Source organism: Raphanus sativus, chromosome 6, assembly GCF_000801105.2.
Source record: "Raphanus sativus cultivar WK10039 chromosome 6, ASM80110v3, whole genome shotgun sequence".
Classification (NCBI taxonomy): domain Eukaryota; kingdom Viridiplantae; phylum Streptophyta; class Magnoliopsida; order Brassicales; family Brassicaceae; genus Raphanus; species Raphanus sativus.
Genome location: NC_079516.1, coordinates 10,703,718 through 10,730,280, shown reverse-complemented (window position 1 = coordinate 10,730,280; position 26,563 = coordinate 10,703,718). Strand labels below are relative to the sequence as shown.

General features: G+C 30.0%; 2 protein-coding genes and 2 long non-coding RNA genes across 7 annotated transcripts; 3 read left to right on the top strand and 1 right to left on the bottom strand.

The window, feature by feature from the left end:
• Positions 1-7,453: 7,453 nt before the first annotated feature.
• LOC108809800 (uncharacterized) lies at positions 7,454-8,565 on the top strand. Its single transcript, XR_001942909.2, has 2 exons — positions 7,454-7,918; positions 8,103-8,565. It is a non-coding gene; the product is annotated as an uncharacterized LOC108809800 (long non-coding RNA).
• Positions 8,566-9,959: 1,394 nt separating this feature from the next.
• LOC108810443 (UDP-D-xylose:L-fucose alpha-1,3-D-xylosyltransferase MGP4-like) lies at positions 9,960-13,905 on the top strand. Its single transcript, XM_018582554.2, has 4 exons — positions 9,960-10,450; positions 10,937-11,098; positions 11,191-11,406; positions 13,570-13,905. Exons 1-4 carry the CDS (start codon positions 10,001-10,003, stop codon positions 13,780-13,782), a joined length of 1,041 nt encoding a protein of 346 aa, XP_018438056.1. The 5' UTR covers positions 9,960-10,000; the 3' UTR covers positions 13,783-13,905.
• Positions 13,906-14,441: 536 nt separating this feature from the next.
• LOC108809681 (UDP-D-xylose:L-fucose alpha-1,3-D-xylosyltransferase 3-like) lies at positions 14,442-21,756 on the top strand. Its single transcript, XM_018581840.2, has 5 exons — positions 14,442-15,009; positions 18,902-19,063; positions 19,140-19,355; positions 21,240-21,448; positions 21,547-21,756. Exons 1-5 carry the CDS (start codon positions 14,551-14,553, stop codon positions 21,632-21,634), a joined length of 1,134 nt encoding a protein of 377 aa, XP_018437342.1. The 5' UTR covers positions 14,442-14,550; the 3' UTR covers positions 21,635-21,756.
• Positions 21,757-23,337: 1,581 nt separating this feature from the next.
• On the bottom strand, positions 23,338-25,693 carry LOC108807253 (uncharacterized). 4 transcript variants are annotated; one of them, XR_001942707.2, is made up of 8 exons: positions 25,425-25,693; positions 25,097-25,167; positions 24,916-24,984; positions 24,468-24,523; positions 24,265-24,328; positions 23,894-24,179; positions 23,670-23,729; positions 23,338-23,534 (listed from the first exon to the last, which is right to left on the bottom strand). It is a non-coding gene; the product is annotated as an uncharacterized LOC108807253 (long non-coding RNA). The 4 variants fall into 4 exon arrangements; XR_001942706.2 differs by having other exon boundaries at positions 24,932-24,984; positions 25,425-25,688; XR_001942708.2 differs by lacking the exon at positions 24,265-24,328 and having other exon boundaries at positions 24,498-24,523; positions 24,932-24,984; positions 25,425-25,687.
• Positions 25,694-26,563: the final 870 nt, after the last annotated feature.

Here is a 26,563-nt window from a genome sequence, read left to right as displayed (position 1 = left end):
TTATACACTACTGATTTGATTATCTGAGTCGTTATAGTGTCAAATATTTTTCATAAAAATAAACATTCATTAATGGGGAAGGGGATGAGTTTTTTTTTCTTCCCAAAATAAACACTCATTATTACCACTTTTGAATTGTAAAATTGCATCTTTTTCCACTTATATCTTTTCAACTTTGTATATTGTGTTTTATACAATATTCTTTGCACTACCGAATCATAATTTTTCAAAGCTCTCAAAAAAATTAATTCAACTCATTTTATACCGGACTGTTGCTAATATGGAGGTTCAAATAAGCATATTTACTGAATAGTTAGAGATAAATCAAAGTTATGATAAAGCACTTGAATTGACATATACTTATATACCCACAAAATATAGATGGGTCATAAATTAATCAACATATGTGGACAAATCGAACGGTTGGTAATTCAATTGGAAAAATCAGGTTTTGCATCTAATTTTCTTTCTTACCGTTCCTATACGTTATTATTATCCTTTTCTCTATGATCACCAAAGAGAAGTTGTTATTGTTAAACAAGAAGCCATATTGATCGCAATATTGGAAAATATATGTGTGTCTTTTTCATCTAATAATAATTTTTTTCCTTTTTCATTAAATTTATTTTATTTCATAGATAGAAAGCATTATTTGAAAGCTATAATATAAATTCCAAACAATGTCTACGAATGCGTCTTTTCCTATAACTTTGCTCATAAACATGCATTATACATTTTGGCTCATAATTGTTTACTATGCCTTTTGGCTTATAATTAATTTTGTTTTTTTTTTAAATTGCATTTTTTATTTTAATATATATATAGGGTCGACGAGCTATTTCCCCTCGTAACTATCTTATAGTACCAAATGTCCCCTAAACTATTGCTTCGTTTTATATATCCGAAAATAGTTCTCAACTTAGTTCTTCCTAAAACAAAGGCTGAAAAGTTATTTCCCCTACATGGTCAAATCCGCTTACCAAGTAGAAAGAATTTACTCGGACAAGGAAAAACCAACTGTAATTTTTGAATCCACAGTTGATATATTGAAAGCGTATTGCTGGAAAGTACAGTGTCCACCAAAGGTCAAACATTTTTAATAGCAATTGGTGTCAGGGTGTATAGCAGTAAAAAAAATTTGCATGCGAGAGGGCTACAAGGGGATCTATGTTGCGCCAGATGTGGAGCTTTGGAGGAATCGATTAACCATGTGTTTTTTTGAATATCCTCCAACGCATCAGGTTTGGACACTTTCAAAGATACCATCAAATCCGGCTATCTTCCCCACTGAGTCCCTTTTCACAAATATGGATCACCTATTTTGGAGAGTTCAACCAAAATTGGAAGATCATCAATTTGCATGGATTTTACGGTACATTTGGAAAGGAAGGAATAATAAAGTCTTTAGTAATTTAAACGCTGACCCCAGGAAAATACTTAAATTTGCGGAAACAGAATCAACACTTTGGACGAAAGCACAAGTTTTGACCACACAGAAAGAAGCACAATAGGTAGAGGTTTTAAATCTACCGTCAATTCCAGGATGGTGGTATTTTACAGATGGTTCTTAGAAAGATAATGAAGTCTTTTCCGAATAAGGATGGTATAGTACTTTAAAAGACTTTGACAGTTTTAACGGGAGCAAGGAATAGTAAAAGACGATTTTGTCCTTTTCTTCTACCTTATATCTGCGATTTGCAGATCCTAAAGGTCCTAATTTTCACTCCTTTTCACGATTTTACAGCTTTTTAACCCTACTAAGTCTTGTGGGTTTTATCCAATTATAATAGACCCATATAATAAACTATGATATTACACATGTAATTTTCCAATTATAATTGATTACTATATCTCGGTCTGCACAACCGTGCGGATTTTATTTTTATTTTTATATGTATATATATTTATTTAGATCATTAGTAGTGTAAATTTTTAAATTAATCATATATTTAAATATTTATAAAGCTAGTTCAAATACAATAATTTATAGTTTGCATGTTGTAAATAATCAATTGTTTAAACCGTCGTATGTATTTGTTGCTTCTTATTATATATTTATCTTATTGTATTTGCATTTAGTTGTTAAACATATTAATATGTGCATAAAACATATTTGACAATTATTTTTCATTTAATTGATGTTAAATTTTTACCTGTCTTTCAAAACTTGATTTCTTTTTAGTAGTATGTTCTATGTTTATTCATTTTACACAATATATTATTATATCTACAAAAGTGAAAGATATGTTAATTTTTATACATGTAGTATATAGTCTGCTAATGTTAAGCCGTTCTATCATATTATATTTTTAACATAAATATTTTATATTTATGAAAATAAAATTTAAAATTTTATCAATTTATCATAATTTTATCATATTAAGTTCAATATGATAAAAATTAACATGATTGATTGTGATTATATAATAGATAAAAATAAGATATAATATTTTATTTTTCATTTTATAAAAACCAACTGAATATATTAGTGTATAATAATATTTCAAAACTAATTACGGAATTAGTTAAAATATTTACATATAATTTTGAAAATTAAGATCTTGTTAAGATCTTTTTAATAGATTTTTCAAACTTTAATATATATATATATATATATATTTAAATTTCAAATGAAAATATATCAAAAAGATATTATGATTAAAGTAGTTCAAAGATTTTATATATTATTAGTCTTACTAAAATACATTTAATAATTTTTTTTTTAAAATGGACCAACTTAAATTGAGTTCAACCAAAATTGGAAGATCATCAATTTGCATGGATTTTACGGTACATTTGGAAAGGAAGGAATAATAAAGTCTTTAGTAATTTAAACGCTGACCCCAGAGAAATACTTAAATTTGCGGAAACAGAATCAACACTTTGGACGAAAGCACAAGTTTTGACCACACAGAAAGAAGCACAATAGGTAGAGGTTTTAAATCTACCGTCAATTCCAGGATGGTGGTATTTTACAGATGGTTCTTAGAAAGATAATGAAGTCTTTTCCGAATAAGGATGGTATAGTACTTTAAAAGACTTTGACAGTTTTAACGGGAGCAAGGAATAGTAAAAGACGATTTTGTCCTTTTCTTCTACCTTATATCTGCGATTTGCAGATCCTAAAGGTCCTAATTTTCACTCCTTTTCACGATTTTACAGCTTTTTAACCCTACTAAGTCTTGTGGGTTTTATCCAATTATAATAGACCCATATAATAAACTATGATATTACACATGTAATTTTCCAATTATAATTGATTACTATATCTCGGTCTGCACAACCGTGCGGATTTTATTTTTATTTTTATATGTATATATATTTATTTAGATCATTAGTAGTGTAAATTTTTAAATTTAATCATATATTTAAATATTTATAAAGCTAGTTCAAATACAATAATTTATAGTTTGCATGTTGTAAATAATCAATTGTTTAAACCGTCGTATGTATTTGTTGCTTCTTCTTATATTTTTATCTTATTGTATTTGCATTTAGTTGTTAAACATATTAATATGTGCATAAAACATATTTGACAATTATTTTTCATTTAATTGATGTTAAATTTTTACCTGTCTTTCAAAACTTGATTTCTTTTTAGTAGTATGTTCTATGTTTATTCATTTTACACAATATATTATTATATCTACAAAAGTGAAAGATATGTTAATTTTTATACATGTAGTATTTAGTCTGCTAATGTTAAGCCGTTCTATCATATTATATTTTTAACATAAATATTTTATATTTATGAAAATAAAATTTAAAATTTTATCAATTTAATATAATTTTATCATATTAAGTTCAATATGATAAAAATTAACATGATTGAATGTGATTATATAATAGATAAAAATAAGAGATAATATTTTATTTTTCATTTTATAAAAACCAACTGAATATATTAGTGTATAATAATATTTCAAAACTAATTACGGAATTAGTTAAAATATTTACATATAATTTTGAAAATTAAGATCTTGTTAAGATCTTTATAATAGATTTTTCAAAATTTAATATATATATATATATATATATATATATATAAATTTCAAATGAAAATATATCAAAAGATATTATGATTAAAGTAGTTCAAAGATTTTATATATTATTAGTCTTACTAAAATACATTTAATAATTTTTTTTAAAATGGACCAACTTAAAAATCACACATGAAATGAAGTTGTGACTTCTATTTTAATTCAAAACTAATTACGGAATTAGTTAAAATATTTACATATAATTTTGAAAATTAAGATCTTGTTAAGATCTTTCTAATAGATTTTTTGAAATTTAATATATATATATATATAAATTTTAAATGAAAAGATATCAAAAGATATTATGATTAAAAGTAGTTCAAATATTTTATATATTATTAGTCTTACTAAAGTACATTTAGTAATTTTTTAAAAAATAGACCAACTTAAAAATCACGTATGAAATGAAGTTGTGACTTCTATTTTAATATAATAGATGACCATAATAAAACTGGGAAAGTGACCACTTGAAGCCCTGTACGCATAACTTGATGACCCACATCACCAATTCTAATCGATGGAGATTCAAACAATCAAAATTTTTAAAAGTATATATTAATTAGGGTTCTTAACCTGTTCAATTAGAGATTTTAAAAGATGGTGTTATGGGTCCTAATTAGGGGTGGGCAAAATATCCGTAAATTTTGATTCGATCCGTTATTCGTTTCGATTCGATCCGAAAAATCCGAATATTCGTAATTTAACGAATCAAGCAAATACTAAAATCCAATATCCGTCAAAGACGAAGTAAATCACAAATACTAATATTTTTAGAAACGGATATCCGATCCGATCCGTCATATATATATATATATATATATATATATATATATATATATACATGTTTATAAAATTATATAATATATATACTTTTATATCTTTATATAAGTTTCAACCCTAATGGGTTGTACGGTTAAAATATTGCTCAAATAATGAGGTCAAAACCGGTTATTTGGTTTTGTTGTACGGTTTGATGGTTTGTACCGGTGATTATACCAAATTTTGGTTAAACCAACATTCGTAGAGAAACACATCACGAACTATTTTTTCATGGATATATAAAACGAGGTAATAGTTTGAGGCAAATGCCTTTATTCATATAACAAACTAATTGCCTGATTGGTTTGATCAAAACAGTAACTGAAATTGACTGGTTTCTGTAGAAAAAGTGTTATCCGTTGTTAATAAAAAAGTGAAGCAGAGAGAGTTGGATTAGTTTTATCCATTCATATCTATACTAATAAAGTTAAGTTTTTTATCTCTTTGGGGGGAAAATGCCATGTGGCATTTTCCTTTTAATTTTATTTAATGTGTTTTGGTGTTAATTATGATTAGGTGTTACTTTATTTTTGTTATTGACAATTTATTACAATGATGTTTTAATTTTGGATTGGAAGTTTAATTTATTATGAATTTTATGTCTTGATTTTTTTTTAGATTTCGTAACTCTTACGTTACATATTTTTTAAAAATACTTTAAACTACTTCTTAATATTTTGTATGTCAAATAAAAATACAAAAATGAAAACTAAAGTTTAAGTATTTTCAAAAAAAATTAAACATAAAATAGATACATATCCAAACTATTATTTTATATTTGAATATATTTAAAATATTAACTTTAGTTTTTATATATTTATTTTCATAGCTAATATATTATTATATAATAAAACTAATTCATTTACTAAACCGCGGTTCATCCACGGTTGATCCAATGATCTAGAGACTCGGTAAATCGTCCGGTTCAATGTTTGAGTATAAAAAACTCAACTTTATTAGTATAGATGACGATTCAAGTCTAAAAGACTAAAATTTGGTCTATTGGTATTGACACATAAACTCTATGGTATCTTCCCATGTTACATTGTGCAAGGAAGCCAATAACTTCCTTGATGCAGGCCTGGGCATAAAATCAGTAACCCGAAATCCGAACCGAACCCGAACCGAAAAACCCAACCCGTTATCCAACCCGAAATGTAAAAATACACGAACAGGTTTTGTAAAGTGGTATAAAAAATATCCGAACCCGAAGTGTTATTAACCGAACCCGAACGGGTAACCCGGCCTGATGCATGCTATCCGTGTTTACATTTTAAAAACCGTGAACATAATTAATATACTCTTAAAACTTAACTAAAAAAAGAATCATTACTTCCAATCTGAGAGAAATTTAAAAACGTTGCATGGTTGCTAAAGTTATTTAAAATTGATGTAAATCACACACCACCCTCACCATTAATCATTTGCACCACACTAATCATTTATTGTTAAAACCATTACTATGCAAGAAGTCAGCAAGCCCAAATGTCACGGATAATTAGAAATTGTCTTTCTCATGATCTTTATAGATGCTAACATCTCATTTACTAATAAACAAATTGACTTTTTACTAGAAAAATTTGGTGAAGTTGTTCCATTCTGGTTAAAATAGAAATTGTCCATTAAATAGAGGAGTTTATGAACCATTTATAGTTTTTAGATAAAAAACATATTTAAATTCATATTAAGATTCGTTGATATTCTAAATAAGGATGGACAAACAAGAATTTCGTTATGAACACACACAAAATCTACCATTATAACAAAACTAATATAGAAAATAATTTTATATTTTAAGATACATCTTTTTGAGAGACCTTGAAACCAAAGTAACACATACAACTCACACCTCTATATTTTAAAAGTCAACATGGTAATTTTAAAAATATATATTAGATACTCACCAATTATTTTACCAAAAATTGACACTTCACCCTTATTTTTTATAAAATTTATAAAATTTGAAACGTATTCTATCTTTCTATTATTTGAACTAAATATATTAGTAAAAGTTTTATAGTTCATATATAGTTATTTTAATAATTAATAATATAAGTATGTTCTCTATATAAAACATCAACTTTGTTTTATGTTTAAATTTCAACTAAATTAATTTTGTTATGACTACCGGCTTTTTATTCTATTTTTATTAAATCGATTAGTAACAACCACTTATGCTATTACACTTTGAACTAAACAACTTCAAACAAAGTAATGCACTACGGCCACTAACCACTATAACAAATGATCAGAAATATCATTTTTAATATATTTTATTTTCATATTGAACATATTTTATTTGTTAAAATCATATAATAATTTATAAATTTATGTAAGATTATAACATACGAACCCGGCGCGTAGCGCCGGAAAATCACTAGTCTATATATATAAAGTTGACTATTCTGGCACCTTATGCAGCCACGTCATCATGGAAATAGGGGGAAATTGCGCCAGGTGGCATCATCCATCTACCACTATTTTCACGGATTAATTTGCTTCAAATAAACATCACAAAAATGGGCCAGAAAATCTATAACAATAAAAGGACACGAATTGATTTAGCATTGATTTCTTTTCAAAGCCCAACCAGCTTCTATGGCCCTCTTCTTCCTAAGCCTCTCTGCACTCTCCGGAAAAGAACGACAGCACAGCGACGATTGAATTTTCTTTCGTTTGACTAACAATGGCGAATAACGCTTTCCCTAAACATTCAATAGCCCCTGTTATTATAGCAGTAACAATCATTAACCCACTCTTTCCACTCCTTCGCATTGATTGCGAAGTACGGCCTTCTATGGTAACGTCTCAAACCTAGGGCTATAAATACTGTCAGATGCAGGGCATAGCAATCATCTCTTTCAACAAAACCTTCCATACTTGCGATTTCAAGCTTTCCTTTCTCAGTGCCACCTCATGTATCCTTCTAACTAATTTGAAAGTTGGTAGTTGCTCTAACAAAGTGGATGCGTGACATGCGTCTGCTCCGATTCTGAGAAATACGTCATCTGAAGAAAGGAAGAGAGCTTATGGGGTTGAAATGCTCCGTCGACGAGAAGGTAACGCCTAAAAACAATAATTTTTTTTATAGTTTACTAATGATAATGGTCTTTAATTTTACATCGAAGCATCAGACTTTAGCGTCAACAGACCCCAATTCCTGATTTTGGTGTTGATGTAAATTTTTCTTAATTGGAATATACACCAATTCACTGACTGATTAAGCGTTTGCAAACTCTTTAGCAGGGAAAAGATGATGAGCCCAAAGACAATATGCCTGGAGCCAGCTAGCTTTCCTCAGCTTCTGCTAAGCTAGGCAACAACAATGTGGAGAAGACACCGAGAGTTACAGAATCTGCACTGGGGAACCTCCCTGAAGTGGATGGCTTCATATCCGAGAATCCAAAGCTCAAGACAATTGAGCCTACTGCTAAGAAGGCCCGTACGGAACAGATGAATATGGAAGCTTTTTTTTTAAGACGTTGCTGTCGATTTGTTAATGCTTTGGTGTTTTGCCATTTTCAAACTCTTACGTATGCTGGTTGAGTTCTTTGCACTAATAAACATAAGAATGATTAATAATCTGTATTTGTGAAAACTGTTTTGGTTTTGCTCTCTTTAAAGTGGAGAACAAAACGTCTAGAACCAGAGTTACTCTGTTTCTCATACGGCTGTTTTCCAAATGATATATGAGTTTTTATTATTATTTTTTTGGTAACTAAACATCTTGATCGATGATCCAGTATCACATATTTTAAACTTTCATTCTACAGATTTCATTAAATTTGCAACTGAAAAATGCAATAAACTTTAAACTTTTTGCAAAATTTTAAATCTAATTTTTCTTGCACAGTAATGCACCTATTTATTAGTTGTTTCACTACTTAATTTAGCTGGTTCTCTGACGTTGATGCTACAAAGCTAGGTTGGATCAGAAATGATCATATCAAACAGTACAACAGACCAGCTTATAAGGACTTAATCTGTCTTCATGTGTTGTCCATCAATGGCTCGAAGTCTCTTAACAATAGGGGGATGTGAGTAGTGATAAGCTGAGTACAATGGATCAGTGTTCATTGCTGAGGAAAATAGTTTGTGTTATTCTGTTACTGTCGGCTTCTACCTGTAGCTACACTAGCGCATACAGAGATCTTTTTGCATAACCAAGACTCACTGCAAAATCACAGCCTGATATAGAACATTAACTTATATTTAGCAAGTGATTTGAAAGAAATAAGAAAGAAACTTTAATTGGACGTTAAGAGATTAAAAGATTCTACCTGAAACTCAAACGTTCGACTAAGAAGATTGAGTGAGGCCAAAGCTTACTAGGTGTTCAAGTGGTATTACCGTGTGCTGCGAGAATCAGAGAGGAGACAATAAGGATTGGTATGTAGTTTTCTTTTTGTGAATCCTTTTCATGATTCTAAGTTTAGTGTCCAAACCCAAAAATGACAAACCTGAAATATGATCAAACCAATGAGAATTGGTTGTGTATCAAATCCAAAACTCCTGTAGAGATCACTGGTGTTTCTGACAAGAGTGTATCCTCCAGTATAATACTTACAATAAACAATATAAATGTCTTGCTTAACGTAAATTTTTTGCGTTTCTACGTACATCAATATGTAAAATATATGAATTAAAACATCAACTTCAGCATCTATCATTACAAAACACAACTTCCGGTTGTTTCTTACTAACCTTCCTTATACAAAAATGAATGGCTGCGAATATAAATACATCAACTTCACTTGAATTACAAATTCAATCATAGAACATAAAGTTCGAACCCGGCGCTACGCGCCGGACAAACCCTAGTAAGGAATAAAGACAGCAAACAAAAGGAAATTAATTATCCATTAAAACTGTATAAAATAAAACACATAGATTAAGCATCAAGTTTATCGCTTCCACTTTCCATTATCTAAATATTCCAATATTTATCATAGATTAGTCCTCTACTGACGAACATAATTATAACATAATCCATGTTGGTGGAAAAGAATAAAAAAACACAACTATAACTGTAACAAACAAATAAACTATAACTGAAGCAGAAATCTGTGCTTTGACTTTTTTTGGTTCCTAGATGTTCTGATATTTTCTCTTACTGTCTCCTGATACAATTCGGTATAACAATGGCGCAACATACCCTTAATCAGCGTCCAATGTCAAGACGCCCCATCTCTCGCCTTTGTCGCAATGGTTTCTTTCTCCTCCCTCTCGCTCTACTTGTTCTCCTCGGTGTAGTCTTGCCTTGGTTAGGATCTCCCTTATTATACAATACCTCTTCTTCTTCTTCTTTTCCTCCCTCACTGTCTTATTGGCGCGAATATTCCTTGACTCAAGCCACCAAATTTGTCGCTAAGAATGGGTCGACGGTGATTGTCTGCACCGTAAGCTATCCGTTCTTGCCTTTTCTCAACAACTGGTTGATTAGCGTTTCTAGACAGAATCATCAAGAAAATGTTCTTGTCATCGCTGAAGATTACGCTACTTTGTACAAAGTCAACGAGAAGTGGCCTGGTCATGCCGTTCTCATCCCTCCAGCACTGGATTCTCAAACCGCACAACATTTCGGTTCCAAGGTATATAGTTTCACCTATTCTTTGAGAATTGAGATATAGCCTTAGCCTTCATTTTTATCTTGGACATATTCGTTGATTAAGTATTGTTAAAAAAAATTTGTTATTTCAATTTTTTACTTGATTACATCGATCATAAGTTTGTGCATGTAGAAGAAACGGATTTTTACATGGTATCTGTACGCAGTAAACTCAAACGGATATAACCGATAAAAAGTAAAATTCAGTATGAACGAATCTAAATGTTAGCGTATCGAGAGTGCTTATAACCGTTAAAAATACTATATCTGAAGTGGAATGAATCAAGACCAAAATATCAAGAAAATATGTTATTCCATTAATTGCTGATTAGTTTTGAATTAGAAACTTCTGATTTCTCAGAGTTTAAATAGTCCATGTTTGTGCAGAAACAAAAAATAGTCCATGTTTTAAGAACTTATAGTATGATACAGATCCCCTCTTTTTATCTATTTTCCATCTTCGCATAAGGGTTTCTTCAAGTTTACATCTCGGAGGCCACAACATCTCTTGGACATTTTGGAGCTAGGTTACAATGTAATGTACAACGATGTTGATATGGTTTGGTTGCAAGATCCATTTCAGTATTTAGAGGGAAGCCACGACGCATACTTCATGGATGACTTGACTATAGTATGCGAACATATTCACACATTCACTTTGACATGTCTGCAAGTTTACAGTTTTATTGTCATTTTATTCTCAGTCTTTATTTTGGTGCCTAGATTAAGCCTTTGAATCACTCCCACGGTTTACCACCTCCGAATCGAAAAGGAGCCACTTATATATGTAGCTGCATGATTTTCTTGCGTCCCACCGATGGTGCAAAGCTTCTAATGAATAAATGGATTGAGGAACTTGGTTCCCTATTTTGGGCTAAACCTAAAGAAGGAAATGATCAACCTGCTTTTAACTGGGCACTTAACAAAACAGCTCATGAGGTATGTATTGTTACTTCCTCCAAGTTCCACAATAACCTATTTTATTTTCTTACTAGCCAAATAATAGATTTAGTTGTTTTATGCTTAAAATTTTAGGAATCTCACATCAAAAATTAAGATGGGATTGACCCAAAAAAAATTTAAGATGGGATCAAGACTACTATGTAAAAGATATGTGTCAGTCCATTTTATTACAAAAAAAAACTTAATTTTGGAAAACGGTAAAATTGTAATATAAGATCTAAAATAATATATAGCAAACATGACTGAATATATTAGTTGTCAATTAGTTTTCAGTTGAACATATAAAACTTAACAATGTTATAGAATCTAGTTTACTGAAGCATCCAAATATGGTTTTAGTGTCAGTCCTAGGATGAGATTTGGTTCAAAGTTGACTGTAATATTCTCGAGATCACACTTCAAAAGTGGACTTAACCATTTTAGTACTATGAAATTCTAGCTTTATCTACTCATCATATTTCCTCTAATTAACTCATGTTGTTTGACTACAACTTAGATATTGTTCATTTGCTCATTCAGATGATCCTTTTGTATAAAACTGTAAATCAATGTTCTTTTATTACAGTTAAATGCAATATCCATATTGATCATCTGAAATTTTACCCAAATCTGGTTGAATTTTGAAGAAGCATCTAAAATACAATTATATGAATATACACTTATCTGGTTTGAATACCTTTTAGTTACCCAAATCTGGTTGAATACCTTTTAGTTAGTTTAGATAGTTTAACTCAACTTTAACTATATTTTTGAATAATTTCTATATTTTGAATAAAATTTGTCAAATTTTCAGGTTACAAAAATATATTTTTGGACGATTTCATTCATTGGTTACAATCCAATTAACCAATCCGAACCAAATCCGGAAGGAACCAAACCGAAACCGATCTGATAATTAGTAAAAACCGAATGCGACTTATGAGCATAAACCGAAAATTTGAAAATCCAAATCAACCGAACCAAAACCGATGGACCCCGAACGGCTTAGTCCTACAGCTAAGACTAGAATTTAAAATATAATTAGATCAAAGAATGAGTATTTTACTTACTTTATTTAAAACTTATTTAGATGAAAATAAATATGTAAAAATTAATTAAATAAACAAATGGTCATTCAAATGATCCATCTATGGGGGGTTATTGGTACAAGAATTTTTGTGGAATATGATGATTCAAAAAGTTCAGAAAATTTTAAAAGTTCAGAAGATTTATCAAATATTTGTATATAACTATTATTTCATTAACACATTAACTATATTGAGTTGTATAGAATTTCATTGATTGTCATTATTTTTTATAAAGTAAAAAATCAATGATGATAGAACAAATGGATAGAGAATAACAATAATATATGCTACTAGTGTTGGATTAAAATTCTTCAATTATTTTGTTCGTGAAAATTTGAATTATTTTATTCTCGGAAAATTTATAAGAAATCAAACACTTCTTCCACATACCTTTTTGTTTCATAACAGAACACATGTTAATGACATGTATTTTTTGGCAACACTTGTCATATATTTTCGTAACTTTGATTAATTATTACAAAAGTATATGCTCTTTGTGTTGGATTAATATTTTATATTCGATCAGCTTTCACATAGTTTTGTAGTTATTTTATTTCGATCAGTTTCCATATAGGTGTTTTCATTACATAAATTTTGAAAATCTTATGGATATACATGATATTTTTAAAGCTGAATTTTATGAGTAAAAGTAAAGAAAATTTGTATCCAATAACAATAGATTTTAATAGAGTTGCTAAATCAATGATATGCAAATTTTTCCAATAATAAAATATTTTGAATATAATTTAAAAATCTTCACCCCAATAACAATAGATTTTACTAAGATTTTAAGAATTCTTAAGCCAATAACAATGTAATCTATAAATTTTATAACCCCCTCTAAAGAATATCCAAAAACTGAAACGAACAACATTCAAATAGACCATTTTAATGGAAAATTTAAATGGACTGTGTACCTAAATGTAAATGTAAATTTTAGATGAGGAAACGAACAACCTCTTATATATTTTCTCAAAAGAGCAACCCATTATATACGTTTAGTCTCAAATGTAGTTATTTCTTGTTTGATTTAATTCTTAAAACCTTTTTATGATCTTTACGTTCTGTTCAGGTAGATGTTTACTTGCTTCCGCAAACAGCTTTCCCATCAGGAGGACTGTACTTTACGAACGAAACATGGGTTAAAGAAACAAAAGGGAAACATGCCATAATCCACAATAACTACGTTATCGGTTACAACGAAAAGATGAAACGTTTCCGCGATTATGGTCTATGGCTAGTCGATGATCATGCTGTTGAGTCGCCTCTAGGACAATTACAGTGAATTGGAAAGCACGAAATTATTGTTTTTTTTCTCTCTCTTTACTTCTTGTCATCTTGAGATTAAAACTAATTTCAATTCTTTGCATCAAAGTAACAGTAATATATGTACTGATTCCTTTTTTGTATAATAACCGTCTAATGATTCTTTAACTCGAGAGAACAAATTGTGGAAAGACCAAACAATACTTTAAGATTATCTAAATGGCAATCAAACAAAAAGGATCAGCAGAAAGATATTTATCTATATGGTATACAGTGACAACATATACTAAAATATTTGATTCGTAATTAATCGTGCACATGACACAGACGTGCCAACAACTAACTAGCTTTGTTTTATTTATTTATCGCGATGAGTCATCTTTTGTTCATGCAAGCCATTGGAACACACCCTCGTGGTTAATGTACTTGTTTCTTGGATTGTTGAACTTTGAAAACAGGAAGCATTTCCGCAAATTTCAACTGCGTTGTAGCCTTATTGTGACGTTTTATCTACACATAATTCACGCAACACGAAACATCAAACCCCATAATAATGTATGTTGTTTATAAAAAAACATATGAATCATAGTGTTGGTTATCTCTTATTGTGGTATACAATATTAAATTTATAAATAATAATAATGGAGATTGAGTATCTCTACACGTTGTCATTCCTGAACCGTGTCGCTGACTTTTTTTTGTTTCTCATATTTTCCCTTTTTGGATCCGATCGATCCCAACTTACGAAAATTTTCTCACCAATTTTGATTCATTTCCGGCGACAACCATGGGGCAGCAGCAACAACGTCCATTCTCAAACCGTCCCGTTTCACTTTTAAACCGCAACGGTCTCTTCCTCCTCCTTCTAGCTCTCTTGGTTCTCCTCGGTGTATGCTTACCCTTGTCAGAGTTTCCCTTATTCATGTTCCCAAACAGAACCTCAGCTTCTTCTCCTCCTCCTTCTCCTTCTTTTGTGGTCTCTGACTGGCGTGACTACACCCTTGCTCAAGCGGCCAGGTTTGTGGCTAAGAATGGGACGGTGATCGTCTGCGCAGTTAGTTATCCTTTCTTGCCTTTTCTCAACAACTGGCTGATTAGCATTTCTAGACAGAAGCATCATGAAAAAGTTCTCGTGATCGCTGAAGATTATGCTCTTCTGTACAAAGTTAACGAGAAGTGGCCTGGTCATGCCGTTCTCATTCCTCCAGCATTGGATCCTGAAGCCGCACACCATTTTGGTTCCCAGGTATACCGAGATGTTTCACCTTTTCGTATGCAATGTCTATCTCTAGCTTTAAATAATATGAGAGGGATCCTTACATAAGTTCGTTTTAAGCTAGTGTTATTTCACTCGGATCATAAGTTTTGTGTATTGATTTTTCATCCCCTGTTTTGATTGAGTTTACGGTATAAGTGCTGACCAGCTCTCTTTTATGCCTTGCGGTAATTATTCCCTTGAAGTTACAACTTTAACCACAATGAATTATGATTGGTTAGTTTGAAGACAAAATGAATGATCTGATTGAAGCGTAGGGATCATATGTATGTAATGCACTATATGTCCATACTAAGTTCTATTCTTCTATCCCAGTTTGATGCCTATTCATAACTACTATATACATACCAAAAGGATTGATCAACTTAAGGTGCCGGTCCTGAAAGTTCTCCGGTTATAAGAGCATCTCCAAAAGACACTCTATAACTCTAAATATGAAGTTTTTTACTTTCCAAAAAGAAATTTCAAAACTTCAAATTTAAAGTTTTGGGTAATGAAACTTCAAATATAGAATGTCACTACTCAAAACTTCAAATTTGAAGTTTCATATTTTTATTTGCATTTTAGTCCTTACAATTACATACTATATTTATGATTCTTAAATATTTTGTCAACTAAATCTTTTTAATCCTTAAAAAATTTATAACTCATAAATATTTCAAATTTTCCTTTACAATTTAAAATTTACACATAAAACTAGATTTACAAAACAACAATATTACAAAAAATTAACAAATGCACTTATTAATCATATATAAAAATATTACAGAAAATATTTTTTAGGATAATATGTTATTTTACTTGTAATTTGATATTTAATTGTGTATTCTATGTAAAATTTTATATAGTGTAACATTTTATGAATTAATATTTCTATAATATTTTTTACATAAGTGATATTTATTTTAAATTTTTATGAATTTAAACTAAGTATGATAAATATAAGAACTTTATTATAAAATATAAATACTTATGAAGTTAAGTTTGAAGTTTTGATTTTGGAGAATACTACCTTTAAATTTCAAATATGAAGTTTTGGAAACCTTATTTTTTTTGGAGATGCTCTTACAATATTTTAAAACTTTAATTATAAAGCAAAAATATTACAAAAAATTAATAAAAACTCTTAAATAAGATACATGAAGACATAATTATTAGACAAATTTAAATATTACAAAACACTAATAGTCCGATAAAATTGCTCTAGAACCTCAAAAATCTTAAAAATATATTTTCAAAAATATTTTTTGTATAACCGAAGATAGAACATTACAGAAATAATTTTATGGAATAATATGGTATTTTCTTGTATTTAATATTTAATCATGTATTTCTATTTATAATTTTATATATTTAGTGTAAGATTTTATTAATTAATATTACTTCAATATTTTAAAATTTTATATATGTACAAGATTTATAAAAGCTTTATGGATTTATATTAATTATAATAAATATAGAGATCATAGTGCAAAATACAAAAAGTTTTGAAATTAAGTTTGAGATTTTACTTTTGGAGAAGAACACCTAGAAACTTCAAATTTAGAGTTTTGTAAACTCTAAAATAGAGTGTTCTTTTGGAGATGCTCTAAGAGATTAAAAAATATCTTGGCCCTCTTAAATCTTATTCTGAAGATCTTAAATTTCTATTCTTATGTAACTTAAATCTTTAACTTATTAAGATATTAATATTACATAATATTAAAATAAAATAAATTTTGATATATTATCTTAAGTATAATTTCTATAAAGTGCAATTTTTTTTTTGAGAATATTACGTTCAAATTTATCCATCAAGCTTTTTTTCAACATCTGATTAATTTTGCTATTACAATGCTGAGAAATATTACATAGACGATTTTACAGCCGATAATTCTACCACCATATGATTATTTTTAATCATCCTGTATATATTAATCCTGGAGCATTTACAATATGTTTTCGTAACCACGTGTCATCACTAGGATGACTCTTAAAATCCTTTAAAAAGTATGTTGGTCCATATAAATATATATTATATTTTATTAATCTAACTATCAAATTGATTAATAGTGTACAAATGAATATTCTCAATTTTTCCTTAAATAAAAGCTATGGAACTACCTAATATGATTAAAATATATATATGACAATTAATGATTATGAATCATACATATTTGATAACAACTTTTGTATCCACTCTCTTTTTTGTTTTATTTTTTATTATTAAAAGAAACTAAACAATCACATTAAGCATATAATAAGAAATATTATATGTTATATTTTAATTTTTTTAAAAACAATTATAAATTACTAAAAATAGTAAACATACCACATTAAATTTTTTTGTAATCAATGGTTTATTTGTTTATTGTTCAAGCAAGATAAAAATGATCATAAATCGTATGAATATGATGTCTCATTAATAGATATTCATATTATATATATATATATATATGTATATAATTTAAATTAAATTATCTACTATATAAAATATATAAATATGTTAATTTCAAAATTTGCATTGTAAAATTATTGAGATCTTAATATTTTAATTTTAAAATTTGTATTGAAAATGTTAATAAACATATGAGAAGGGAGTGTCAATAATAAATATTTATACTAAAAATACTATATATATGTCAATATCAATAAATTTTAATTACATATTATATAATGTAAATAAAATGATTATTTAGTTACCAAAAAATGATTGTAAATAAACAAAAGGTGTTGTTTTAATTTATGTGTTATTCTAATGTATATGCTTTTATGTAATTTTTTTTCTTAAAAGGTGGTGTTTAATATATTATTTGACCCTAACAATCCTAGGAAGTACACTTCTTCAAATCGAAGTGATTTTTAATATTAGAAGCACTCTATATATATATATAATATATATATATATATAATTTAGTTCAGATTAACAATCTAGTCTTGATTTTTATTCCTAAAAAGATTTTAATCAAATATCATAACAATATTCAAATTACCTCCTTTTGAGTTTGTTCGAAGAATGAGAGATTTGATCATTCGTCTAATATTTGTTTCTCCCTAATACCATATCTAGCTATTATAATTGTAAGAACGAAAGATCTGAAATTTTTATTTTTATTTTTTCTGGTTTATCATTTAATAAATTAATCAGTTCTTAATTTATACAATAATTTACATATTATTAAAATGGAAAGTATAATATATATTTTTATCGGTATACTCTTAAGTAAGTAAATCTCAAAAGCGAAAGTTAATAAAATAAGTAATTTGTTTTGTTGTTCTAGAATTAGATGATTTCTAGACCAGACTATAATATAGATTATAATTATAATCAATTATAATCTATCTATTATAATTGACACAATCAACAATTCACTCAAGACGTCTTATAACATATTAAAATATTGAAGCATATATATACATTTGTCTAAAATAATCTAATAACTCAACTAATTTTTATTTTCTTCCTGCTTGCAAGTTTTTATTGAAACTGTAGTTCTATTGGAAAAACAGCATGATCAATATATTAGAATAAACATAATGATATATTCACATTTGTGCTTTGATAGTTAGTATCGATTAAAAGTAAAATATATAAAACTTAACTTCGCCCTTTCGAACTGGGAAATATAGCGCACACTTATTTAGCAAAAAAAAAAATATATATATAGCGCGCACTCTGATAATCTAGAAAATAACTTTTGTGTGAATGTTTAAACATACTGTATAACTAAACTAAAATTTTCATATACTTAAACGTATTGGTCCAAGCCATGTTCGATGGGCTTATAGCAAGACCAGCCCTGCCCACTGTGATAATAATCTACGCAAATAACTTGTATGTGAATAATCCAATGTTCTAACCAATTTTATTATCTCTGATTAGGGTTTCTACAATCTTACTTCTCGGAGACCACAACATCTCTTGGACATTTTGGAGCTAGGTTACAATGTTATGTACAATGATGTTGATATGGTCTGGCTACAAGATCCGTTTAAGTATTTACAAGGAAGCCACGACGTATACTTTATGGATGACATGACTGCGGTACGTAACTGCATGCACCTTTGGCATTTTAGAGTATTTATTTATCTTTATTATCTGTTGATTTTGGTGTTGTCAGATTAAGCCTTTAAATCACTCTCATGGTTTACCACCGAGTCGAAACGGAGTGACCTATGTATGTAGCTGCATGATTTTCTTACGTTGCACTAGTGGTGCAAAGCTTCTATTGAAGAAATGGGTGGAAGAAATTCGAGCTCAGCCTTGGTCTAACACTGAAGCAAAGAAACCACATGATCAACCTGCTTTTAATCGGGCACTTCACAAAACAACTCAGGTATGAGAATGCTTCCTCTAAGTTATACATTTACTTTCTATAAATTTGTCATAAACTTCTTTTACCCAATTGTTGGGTTTAATGATATTAATGCTTTAAATCATCAAAGAATGTGTTATGATTCTATATTGAACGTTAGAAGAAACCCAAAGTGAGATAAATGAATCAGTCCACTCATTGCTAATCTTTATAATATTATTTGAAATATCAATTTTCTACTCAGCAATTATGTTGATTCTCATGAAATCAATTACACTAATATCCTAAGTGAACAAAAAATTATACTCAGTTGCCATTAGTATAACTGTTTTATTTTGTTCTTATTAATTAATATTTTTTTATCTTTTTAATTTAAATTTCCTTTTTTATAAAAGCATCTAAATAATAAAAAAAAATATATTGTATGAATAAAATATTTTTATTTTACTTTATATGTTCCCTAAACAACATAAATAAAATTTCTATAATAATATTTGAAAAGTGAATTTCTTTCGTGTCACCCTCACGTTGATTCTCACGAAAGTCAGTTACACGGATATCCTATATGAATTAAAATTTAAACCCAATTTTCATTACTAAAAAATATTATATTTTTCTATAAAAAATTATAATTATCTTTTTAATTTAAATTTCCTTTTTGGAAAAGCAGATAAATACTAAAATGGAAATATTATACTGAAAATGATTTTTATTTTATTTTTTCAGAAAACATAAATACAAAAGAAAATACTTGTAAGTTTTCAAAACTATAAGTTCATATATATATTGATAAACATAATTCGCAAAATATTTGAAAAAAATAAAATAATTTATAAGTTATTTTAAATAATATTTTATTATGATCATAATTTTGATCAAATGATTAAAAAGAAAATAAATTTTAAATAAAATATGACCAAATAAAATAATATGTATTTTTAAAAATAATACTTTATCATGATTATATTTTGATCAAATGATTAAAAGAAGATAATTTTAAACAACATAAATGATCATCTAATATCATATTTCTCAAATCAAATGCCAAATTAAGAAAAAGTCCAAAAAATAATTAATATTTTACATAATATTCATAATTCTAAACAAGTCACTAATAAATTAATAGTATTTATTTATTTGATAAATATTCATATATGTACATGAATTTATAAAATATTATGGATTATGTTTATTAGTGAAACTCCAACATTATATTTTTATTTCCTATATTTTAAATAGAACATATATAAAATTGCAGCTGGTTTATAAAATATATTTAGAACTCTAAGAGGACGAACCAAATTAAATGAAGCTAAGAAAACAAAAAATAATAATTTAAACTTAACTAAAAATTGTTGAATTTGAAAAAACAAATATGGAGCTCAACATACCATACATGAATCGATCCAAATTATTATACATGAAATCACATATCTAATAAAGAAAAGAACATAATGATACTTTATACAATTTTACATCTCATAATATAAATTAAAATGACCTAGCATGTAAAATTGATGAATAGGAAAATAATGATACTTAATAAAATTTGTTTATTCATCATAAATATATGAATTATAAAATTACTTAAAAGTTACATACAACTATTATGATTTAATTATTTTTTAAATGTTTATTTATGTGCATGAACACATGAGAACCACCTAGTTGATTTAAGTTAAACATCCATAAAATAAAGTGTGATTCAGTTGAAGATTGGCTGATGATATCCCACATCTTGATGGAATATTTTAGGATCACAAATCAGAAGTTAGACTAAATTTTTGTACTCGGAGATTTCGAACTTTATCTACAATGCTCGATTACGACTGTTAGTTTCTAATTCAGATGTAAACTTTCACTACTTATCCATTCTCAACTATTTTGTGGTTTTATATTATCCAGATAGATGTCTACTTGCTTCCACAATCAGCTTTCCCGTCAGGAGGATTGTACTTCAAGAACCAGAAATGGGTTAATGAGACAAAGGGAAAACATGTAATAGTTCATAATAATTACATTGTCGGCTACAACAACAAGTTGAAACGCTTTCAAGACTTTGGTCTGTGGCTAGCCGATGATCAATTTCATGAGTCACCACTGGGAAAATTAGAGTAAAATTTGATTGCACTAAAACATTTCATCTCTTTTGGTCGTTGTCCTGACTCTAACACGCGATATCAATTATTTGCTATTTCTTTTTGCTGCTCAGGTTAATCCAAGAGCAAAATAATGAAGAGAAGAAACAGAAGGATAGTGGTTTAAACGAAAATAGGAGTCAAAAACGGAACTTCCTCTAGAGGATTTCTTATATACAACAAAATTGGATCTTAAAATTACTGCTCGAAGATGTATTCAGATACAATTTTTTTTTGCTATGACAGTAAATCAACACTATAATATCACAAACATCTCTTGATAATGACACCTTGGGCATTTTGGAGATTAACATATCAAGTAGCTAACAGTCAAAAGTTGCTTCAGTCCTTAAAGATGCCTCTCTAACCAGAACTAATTTAACTTCTACAATTCATCAAGACCATCCGGTACGTCATCTAGTAATCTGCCTCCTTTTGGTAGAGGTCGTTGAAATAAACACAGCCGTAGCCCGTAGGCGTAGGGGACCTGGAAGCTGAGGCAAGTTTAGTAACCTCGTGGCAATCGCTGGAGACACGTAGATTCTTGAATACACGGATTTGAGTTTGAGGTGGTAAGCTTATCAGACCAAAAGAAATAGCGAGCCTCTCACCATACGGTCGAAGCAATCCAGAGCTTCATCAGCTCTTCCATGTGTAGCAATCCCTAGAATCATGGCGTTCCATAAAGCTAAGTGACGTTTTTTTGTATCCCTTGGAACACTTTGCTCAGCCATTCCCAACGATCCGCATTTGCAATACATTTCGATCAACAAGTCACATAGAAACGCATGTGCCCGAGTACCTAGCGACAAAGATCCCAGACCAGCACACGCATTCACAACAGTCTGCATTGTATAACCATCTGGTTCGAACGACTTTTGCATCTGTCGTCGAGTTCCAAGAAACAAGACTTCTCTCAGGCATATAATTAAAAACTTTCTGCGCTAAATCCAAACATCCGCAAGAACCATACAAATGAATTAAACTGTTGTTCACATATACATCTCTACCAAGCATGCCCATGTTTCACATGCCAGACAGTGAATCTGTTTCCTTTGTGATATTAATCCGAATATATCAAGCGCAAGCTTTCAAGACAAACGGAAACGTGTGCTTATCCAGCGCCGACTTTCCTCTCTCTAACATTACAAGCTCTGATGAATGTGTTCCGCATGAAGGAGCTACGGTTTTCTTGTTGGAATGCGTAGTTGACGTCGGAGAAGGAAGAAGAGAGCTGGAGAATTCTGCGGTAGAAAAACAGAGTGGCGTTTTCGTCAGGGAATGTTGTACGGAGAGTGAACGCGTGGAGTTGCTTGTGCATGTTTCAGACAAGGAGAGAATATGTCGCTGATGGTTACCAGAGGCGGAGAGTGACGGAGCTTCGACTGCTCTGTTAGGGGTGGGGCCTAGGGGTTGCAGGCGGCCCCGATAGTAAGCGGAGGAAGCATACGCTTCCGGCCGTTAAATATTTAACAATAATTTCGGCCTTACGATAATCCCAAAGTTCACTATAGGTCTGTTGGTGAAAACTCTATTCTAGTTGATTAAAGGTGATGGGTTCAATTCCCTAGTGTAAAGTTTTTATTACTCTTAACTTGTTTTATTAAACATGCACATATAGGGGTGTCAAAATGGTTCAAATGGGTCAACCCAACCAATAACCCAAATGGATTGATTGTTAATAGGTCATGGGTCAACCCAACCCATTTAATAAATGGGTTGGGTTGACCCATGACTCATTAAATTAAATGGGTCATATGGGTTAATGGTTAACCCAGCAACCTAATAATTCAATAAGTAAGTAAACAGAGACTAAATTTCATTTTTTTTGGTTTTGTGGTTTCTTTTTTCAATGAGTAACAAAATAACAACCAAAAAAATATTGAGAGATGTATCATGCTCTGTTCATAATCTCGTCTTCTACAAACGGACACAACGACCACATTATAGTGTAAGTATCATCAAACGGACAAACGGACACAACGACCACAAACGGACACAACGACCATAATCTTTGTTCACCAAATGATGTCTTTAAACTAAGCCCTCTCACAATCTTTTCCTGCAAAAAAAAAACAGTATCATCAATCATCATCATCCATTGCTCTTCTGTAAAGATTTTTCAATAAAAGACCAACATGCAGAATCTCTGAAGGTTCAAAATCCAACACACATGCATAACATAGTTCTGTTTTACCATAACTGTAGCGTACTCTCCAACTCCAGGTTCTTGAGCAAAAGGTACAATCTCCTTCTCCTGAAACCAAACAACATTACTCTTTTCCCTAAAACCATTTCTTAGAGACATACAAAAAACTATACAAAAATGCTAAAATCACATAACACAGATGCTAACTATACAAAGCTATTCAGTTGAGAGTGAGAGACAAGAGACGATTGAGAGAGAGCATAAACTTGTACCTAGCAAAGACTCACCACCAGCTATAGTTCCATGGTACCAACATGGTCTTGAGTTGTTAATGCTTGACTTGGAGCCTCTCGGATAATGACTATCTCGTCTTCTTCATCTTCATCTACATATGATATGAAACCGAATATTAATAGCCATCAAGTTGTACCTAGCAAAGAATATAAAGTTTATAGCTCTCTCCAGAGGTTCTTCTCAGTCTCATCCTCCATCTAAAGGTACAAGTTGTACTGTTGAGCTTCAGAGCTTCAGAGCTTCAGAGCTTAGCTTCAGAGCTACCTGCATTACAAGTAAACGTGACAAGAATTAAACTGGGTTATGATCAAAATCAGAGCCTAGACAAAGATCAAAGTAAAGTTAATACCTAAGAACACAGTTATAGAGCTTCAGAACTTCAAAGGGTTGAGATGAAAAATCGAACTGAATCACTAAAAAGCAGAAACAAAATCGAGATGTATCAACAAAGCTGTATGATGAAAAATCAAAACCCAATAAAAGTTAACATTAACCAGAAGAAATCAGGAAGAAGTTCATGTGATTAGTAAGTAAAGTCAACCAAAATGGTACCTTTAGATGGAGGATGAGACTGAGAAGAACCTCTGGAGAGAGCTATGAGAGTGCACCTGTACAAGGAGTAAGATAAAAAGGTTCATGTGAGTACAATCAGAAACCAACAATTTGTTAACAGAAAACGTTTATAGATAGATGAAAAAAGGATTTATGCATATCATCTGAAAGGAACTCAATAAACACTCACACCAAATGCTTCTGATTCATATCATCTGATACACACTCACACCAAACATTTATCTACAGCATCTAAAGAATCAAGTGATCCATGGAACTGTCTTAGGCATAAAGCGAGAGTTTCAGAGGCATTTTTGTTTACTCAATGATTTCAATTCAACATCAAAAGAATCAATGACTTCTTAAACTCCAGGAGTTATAAAAGAATCAATGACTTCTTAAACAAAATCAACTATTAAAAACAGGGAAAGGTAAATAGAAACTCAACAGTAAGAAACTAAAACCTGGTGTGAGAGCCGAGCACAGCGCAAAAAGACTCGCCTTTAAGTGCAGGATCCTATGATAACAAACAGAGACAGACAGGTGTTGAGATGTAAGAGAATTAACAAAGAGTGACCAGCTGGCACATTCAAAACATATTGAGTCTGAGAGTGAATAAGAACAATTACCACAATCAGAGGAGATAAGCTTCAGAGCTTCAAAGGGTTGAGAGAGTGAGAGCAACAATCTCTATCTCTTCCTGTAAAAAAAAAATAAAAAAATCACCAACCATATAATTACGCTTTTCACCAAACTTTTGTTATGTCGACGAGAACACAAACGCTTCTGAAGCTAATCTCTATCTCTATCTCTAAAAGCTTCTGAAGCTTTTGTTATACAAACGCCTTCGCACGACGAGAACACAAACGCCTTACACAATCTCTAAACTATCAACAATACACGAGAACACAAACGAGAATACAACAGAGACAGTAGAGGAGAGGAAAAAGCCTTCACCGTGAAGAGACTCTGAGAGAGATAAGAGTGGGTCGTCGAGAGGGTCTGAGAGAGATGAGAGAGAGATGAGAGAGAGATCGATGGAGAGACTCTTTGAGAGGAGATGAGAGAGTTTGAGAGAGAGATCGATGGCCCGAAATTGATTTTTCGCTTCCAGCCCATGACAAACCCGGACCGGTAAGGAGGAGACCCATAGGGACATTTGGATGATGAGAAGTTCGTTGTTGGAAACGATAATTGTACAACCTTTCGAATTTTTTTTTTTTTGTTATTGAGTAAATTCAAATATTGTTTCACAAGGCATGGTTTTAGAACCAGAAAGCCTAAAAAAAAACATGTGGGAATACTAAAAGGAGAAGAAAGCTAAAACAATTTGAGAACCAGTAAGACCCAAACATGTGCGAATAATAAGGAAACGGCAGATACGCACTTGCACTCACCAAGTTCCGTTAGAGAACCATTAACGTGAAGATGCTTCTGCAGATAGCAGAGGGAGTAACCACCTGGGTCCATTACTAGCCACATACAACCTTTCAAAATTTACTTCTTGTTTTTCAACATTACATTCTGTTGGAAAAAGTTCCTTTTAAGTTATTGTATTTTATGTAAAAATTTAATACAATGGATCAACTATTCGTATGTCTCTATAAAATGATTCCAAATATCTCGATTCTGATATACTTCTTACCTATCTAATTAAGTTTTATACCAATGGATTGATAAAGATTTGAAAAATGAAAAAGCAATGAGGAAACAATATTAGAAGCCAATATTAATATGAATAAACTTTTAATATTAAGGCGACCAATATTTTTTTAAAAATAGTTGGCTAACTTTCTTCCTTAGATATTATTTTGAAATATGATTTTTAATTTTGATTATAAGTTATCACAAGAAAATAGAGAAAAAATAGAAATTCATAAGTGCAATATTGGATATTGCAATTGTTTATCCATTTTTTAGATCCAGTTCTGTACCGTCAAACTAATTTAAGGTGGGGAACTCGGTTATAAGATCTTCTCATGTTATGCAATCCTTCAAAAAGTCATTTGTTAATGTTGTTTAGGTTTTGTATAGGATGATGTTGATATGATGAACTGTTATATATAGTTGTTGGTTTGTGTGTGATGCAGTGGCGG

Excerpts from the sequence above, each read along its gene's own strand:
- LOC108810443 (XM_018582554.2), top strand. The coding sequence starts at position 10,001 with ATGGCGCAACATACCCTTAATCAGCGTCCAATGTCAAGACGCCCCATC. Across the intron at positions 10,451-10,936 it reads CACAACATTTCGGTTCCAAG|GGTTTCTTCAAGTTTACATC; the intron begins GTATATAGTTTC and ends TCTTCGCATAAG. Across the intron at positions 11,407-13,569 it reads TTAACAAAACAGCTCATGAG|GTAGATGTTTACTTGCTTCC; the intron begins GTATGTATTGTT and ends CGTTCTGTTCAG.
- LOC108809681 (XM_018581840.2), top strand. The coding sequence starts at position 14,551 with ATGGGGCAGCAGCAACAACGTCCATTCTCAAACCGTCCCGTTTCACTT. Across the intron at positions 15,010-18,901 it reads CACACCATTTTGGTTCCCAG|GGTTTCTACAATCTTACTTC; the intron begins GTATACCGAGAT and ends ATCTCTGATTAG. Across the intron at positions 21,449-21,546 it reads TCACCACTGGGAAAATTAGA|GTTAATCCAAGAGCAAAATA; the intron begins GTAAAATTTGAT and ends TTTGCTGCTCAG.